The sequence below is a fragment of the Macrotis lagotis genome, chromosome 1, assembly GCF_037893015.1.
Source record: "Macrotis lagotis isolate mMagLag1 chromosome 1, bilby.v1.9.chrom.fasta, whole genome shotgun sequence".
NCBI lineage: Eukaryota > Metazoa > Chordata > Mammalia > Peramelemorphia > Peramelidae > Macrotis > Macrotis lagotis.
In genome coordinates this window covers 931,906,939-931,912,357 of record NC_133658.1, presented here as the reverse complement: position 1 = coordinate 931,912,357, position 5,419 = coordinate 931,906,939, and the positions used below count along the sequence as shown (strand labels likewise).

The 5,419-nt window shown below is 37.7% G+C and overlaps 1 protein-coding gene across 1 annotated transcript; it reads left to right on the top strand.

The window, feature by feature from the left end:
• The first annotated feature begins 508 nt into the window (after positions 1–508).
• LOC141510138 (uncharacterized) lies at positions 509–4,131 on the top strand. Its single transcript, XM_074220148.1, has one exon. The coding sequence runs from the start codon at positions 519–521 to the stop codon at positions 1,332–1,334; it is 816 nt and encodes a 271-aa protein (XP_074076249.1). The 5' UTR covers positions 509–518; the 3' UTR covers positions 1,335–4,131.
• Positions 4,132–5,419: the final 1,288 nt, after the last annotated feature.

The following is a 5,419-nucleotide window of genomic DNA, read 5'->3' as shown; positions in this document are numbered from 1 at the left end:
CCATGGGAAAAAGCATCAAAACTGGTCCGTTCAGAAGAGTTGGGCAATTACCTGAACATAAGAAAATAGCATTGTCGTTAACAAGATGCTCTTGGTGCACAGGAAAACAAAATGGAGAACATCTGTCAAGCGCAGTGGCCAGAACTTACTCTGTCACCAGGTTGGAGTTCTACTCTCTGGTGGTGGGATTTGGGTCAGGTCACTCGGCCATTCAGAACTCATGACCCGAAGAGTAACATTTAATGACAATGTGGCTCTGCACTTGTGTCAGGTTTGTGGTGAGGATCCAATGCAATCGTGTGTGGAACTTTTTGATGATTAAATTGTCTTATAAGTGTAAGCTTATAGTATTCTGAAATGATTGGTTCTTCCCGTTTACATTTAAAGTCTTTTTATTTTGACTGGGGAATCTGAAGGTTAGTTGGTTCCCTTAATGCCAGGAGGAAGAGGATATCCTCATACATATATGTGTGTGTATGTGTTTGTTTCCATCAGATGCAGAGTCTAAGTGTGATGAGATGAGAGTAAACCTGAAAATGATCTTGTGGAATCACGTTACTGCTTCTGGTGAAAAGAGGTCTCATTTTGGTAACCATGAGCTTCTCTGCACTATGGAGAAACAAGATGAATATGCTCAATATGGAAAGACTTCTCAAAGAAGCTACAGTTTCACTGAACATCGGCAAATCCACACTGGATCGAAACCTTCTGAGTGTAATCAGTGTGGAAAGACTTTCATTCGTAGCTCCCACATAGCTGTTCATCAGAAAATTCACACTGGAGAGAAACATTATCAATGTCATCAGTGTGGAAAGGTTTTCTCACGGAGCTCCCATCTTTCTGTACATCAGAGAATCCACACAGGAGAGAAACTTTATCAATGTAATATGTGTAGAAAGAATTTCAGGAGCAGTGATAACCTTCGTATACACCAGAGAATCCACACTGGAGAGAAACTTTATGAATGTAATCAATGTGGAAAGAATTTTATTCGTAGCTCCAGTCTTGACATGCATCAGACAATTCACACTGGAGAGAAACCTTATCAATGTCATCAATGTGGAAAAGCTTTCAGAATAAGATCCTATCTTGCTGAACATCAGAGAATTCACACTGGAGAGAAACCTTATGAATGTAATCACACTGGAGAGAAACCTTATGAATGTAATCAATGTGGAAAGGGTTTCACATGTCGCAGCCATCTTGTAGAACATGAGAGAATCCACAGAGGTGAGAAACCTTATGAATGTGAACATTGTGGAAAGTTTCACACGGTGCAGCCATCTTACCTTACATCTAAGAATCCACACTGGAGAAAAACCTTATCAATATAATCTGTGTGGAAAGACTTTCTCACAGAGCCCCAATCTTGCTACACATCAGAAAACTCACAATAAATGGAAGTCTTATCAATGTAATAAGTGTGGAAAGACTTTCACACAGAGCTCTAATCTTGCAGCTCGTAAGAGAATTCACACTGGAGAGAAACATTATGAATGTAATCAGTGTGGAAAGGAGTTCACTTAGAGCTCCGGTCTTGCTGTACATCAGAGGATCCACACAGGAGAGAAAACTTATCAATGTAATCAGTGTGGAAAGGCTTTCATACACAGCTCTAGTCTTGCTGTACATCAGAGTCCACACTGGGGAGAAACCTTATGAATGTATTCAGTGTGGAAAGGGTTTCACATGGCGCAGCCATCTTTTTGAACATCAGAAAATCCACGGAGGCAAAAAACCTTATGAATGTGAATATTGTGGAAGAGGTTTCACATGGTGTAGCCATCTTACTTTACATCTCAAAATCTATACTAGATAGAAACATTATCAATGTAATCATTGTGAAAAGACTTACACAACAAGCTCCAGTCTTGCTATACATCAGAGAATCCACACTGGACAGAAACGTTTTGAATATGATCTCTGTGGAAAGACATTCAGACAGAGCTCCAATCTTAGTGCACATCAGAGAATCCACAGTGTCATCACATCCTATGAATGTAATCAATGTGGAAAGACTTTCTTCAGAAAGCTCCTCTCTTATTAATCATCAGACAATCCACACAGGAGAGAAGTCTTTTGAATGTAATCACTGTGGAAAGACTTCCAGAAAAGTACTTATCTTTCTGTACATCAGAGAATTCACACTGGAGGGAAATTGTAGAAATGTGAACAATATGGAAAGGCTTCAAGATGCCCATCCAATTTTGTAACTATCAGAATATCCACCCTGGAGTGAAACTTTTGAATGCAATCAGGGGAGAAGTTTAGCCCTAACTCGATATTTGGTTATTAATAATGGGGAAAATAATCATTTCTCCCCTATCAGGGAATTCATTCTACAGGACAAACCTCATTAATATCATCACCATGGAAAATCATCAGACTAAAGTCTTCCCTTATTTCCCATCAGAGAATTCACATGAGATAGAAATAATGCTCCTGTAATGAATGTGGAAAGGCATGCAAATGGAGCACAAAGTGGGTTAGGCCACAGAAAATTTATCTAAGGATGGAGTTCCACATGCTGGGAAGCCCTTCAATCTAAGATGATTTCTTCATATCAAGGATTCATAATGGAGAGAATACATAAAAGTGTGTGATGATGTCCCACCTTTCTCTAGAAGATGGAGGTCACTAGACACCATAATATTTACACTGAAAGAAGTTTTTTCAAAGTCATCATTGTGGGAAGGCCTTCAGCCAGAGCTTATACCTGTGTGTCCATTGGAGAAGTCTTCCAGGAGTTAAAATTTATTTATCTAATGAATGAGGAAAGACTAGTCCCTGAAGCACAGACCTTATTAGATATCCCATATTTTATCCAAAGCAAGAAACACTGAAAATGGAATGAAATTTTTCCTGAAATCATAAAGCTTCTCATGACTCCCCTAAAATATTCTATGGCTGTCTAGGACTAGCTAGTGACTAGCTCAATGACAGTTCCTCCCACCATAGTGAAACAGAGATTTTCTGTACATCCTCCAAACTGGCCTGGATTGGTAATCTGCTTCAAAGCTCCAAAATTAGTTTTGGGGTCATATGCAAGATTGGTTGGAAGGAAATTTTGGATAACTCAGGGTAGTTACTGTTTCACCTTGCCATCTTAGCTCTGGAAGTCTTCATGTGCATTTTTTTTTGACAGGAACTATTCCTTTGATATGTCATTTCCTTGAAAAGATTTCTTATATTTTCCTTTTTATTGTTTTCTTCTATTTTTTTTTGCATTGCTCATTTAAGAAATCTCTCCTTGCTATTCACTGGAATTCAGTTGGGTTTATCTCCTCCCTCTCTTTTTTACTTTTCCCTTTCATTCTTTCCTCAGCTCGTTGTAGACCCTCATCAGACCACCTTTCTTTCTCTGCTTTTTCTTTGAAGTATTTTTTGTTGCTGCTTCCTGTCTGACACTCCTCTAGAATTGATAATTGTTCAGGTGTACTATCTCCTACATCTAAACACTTGAATCTTTTCATCACTTCTGCTTCATATTCATAAGCAATGTTACATAGATCATATCTTTAGAGTTTGATGGTTTTCCTTTTTTCAATTTGAATCTGAATCTTGAAATAAGAGCCTCAGTCAGTTCCAGATTTTAACTGATTCTATAAAACCTTCTCTATCGTTGGACTTCATTTCCTTGGTGATATTTTATTCATTGTACTGCACACCTGTGGTCCCCTTGGCATCAGTGGGTAGAAGACAGACTTGTTATTGTGTTATATTGTTATTGTGTTGTAATGGAACACACCTTGACTGTGCATTGGAAAATCTTGCTGGAGTTAAAACTTACGGATAACATTCTCAAAGTTAGTCCTCTTGCTCTATTACAGATCTCATTCAATTTTCCGTTTTAAAAGAACTCAATAATCATGCCAAATTTCACACTGTGAATAAACCCCTAAAATGTCAGGGTTTTCCCCCTGGAAATTCTGATGTTTCCCATTACTCTTCAGTAATAATCCTTTGAATTCACATATTGTCATTTCTTCAGCTGTTCACCAATTGGTGAGTACTCAACTTTGTTTCTTTGGTGACAGAAAAAGTTCTAGTATCAGTATTTGTAACTGACTGCAATTAGTCTAAAGATTTAAATCCCAGATGTATAAAATAATTTTCTATGTAAAATTGTTGGGCAAATATTCAGTTGAACTGATGTCATTTGATTGGCAGCAAGGTTTTCTTTCAAATCTGTTTTGTCAAAACAATAAAGCTGTAATACTGCTTTTATGTGTCAGGCTTATCTTTGTGATTTTGGGAGTTATTTATAGGAACTGTTGTTAATTTTCAAAATGATAACTTAGAGGATGATGTAATTGTATTCTTCAGAAATCAATTCCTCCTTTTTTAAAAAATTAATTGTTATTTTCTCCAGTTACATGCAAAGATAATTTTCAGTATTCATCCTTTTGTAAGCCTTTGAGTTCCACATTTGTCTATCACCCTCCCTTCCCCATGGCACTGAGCAGTCTGATAGACCTTGTATCTGTACAATCATGTTTAAAACATTTCCTCATTGATGATTTTATTTGTCCTTCTTTCTTGAAGAAGACCATGACATTGGGTAGGTGATAACATGACAATGAATTGGATTTTGGGGGGGCGGGGCTGTGCTAAATCACCAACCTCACTTTCTTCTCCAGAGCCCTTTGAGTCTAGTGGCTAGACATGGATGAGGGTGACTAGAGATGGCCTTGGATGTGAGCCAATCAGGATTAAGTTATTTGTCCAGGATCATAAAGCTAAGTAAGTGTCAAATGTCTTGAGGTCAGATTTGAACCTCCCATTCTCCTTGTGTTCCTGCCCATTCTCCTTGTTGTGTTCCTGCTGGCTAGCTTATCCTTTATTCAGAGGAAGGTTGAAGAGGCTGGAGACAAAGATGGACATTTCTCCTTTTATTCAACCCCAAGCAACCCTTTTTCACTCCCCATCCATGAGGCATTCTCTAATTATAAAACAAAGAATGCTCTGGTGCTTCAGGCAACAGGTGTTAAAAGTTTACAACCCTCAACAGTGTCTTACAAATCCCTGCTTTTTCTTTTTGAGGTGAATTTCCTGTAAACCATCTGCAAGATGTCAGATTATTCAAAATGTCAGATTATTGCCCGACACAGCATGATTGGGAGGGAGACCTTGTATTGAAGCATTATCAATTTTACCTGGTATTTTCCCCAAAATCAATTAAATTTAAAACTGAAACCAAAAGGACTAATATTTAACATAAGTAAATGTTTCACAATTATATTATCTCTTTACCAAAAGAAATGAGTAAATCATGTGTCAATATAACCAAATTCATAGAAATACAATTTATCCCAATACAGTTTCCTACTGAATTACACACACACACACACACACACACACACACACAAAGACATAGGCACAAACAAGAGAAACAACTCTCTTCAAACACATTTACCAA

Bases quoted from the DNA above. Each gene is read 5' to 3' on its own strand.
- LOC141510138 (XM_074220148.1), top strand. From the start codon at position 519: ATGAGAGTAAACCTGAAAATGATCTTGTGGAATCACGTTACTGCTTCT.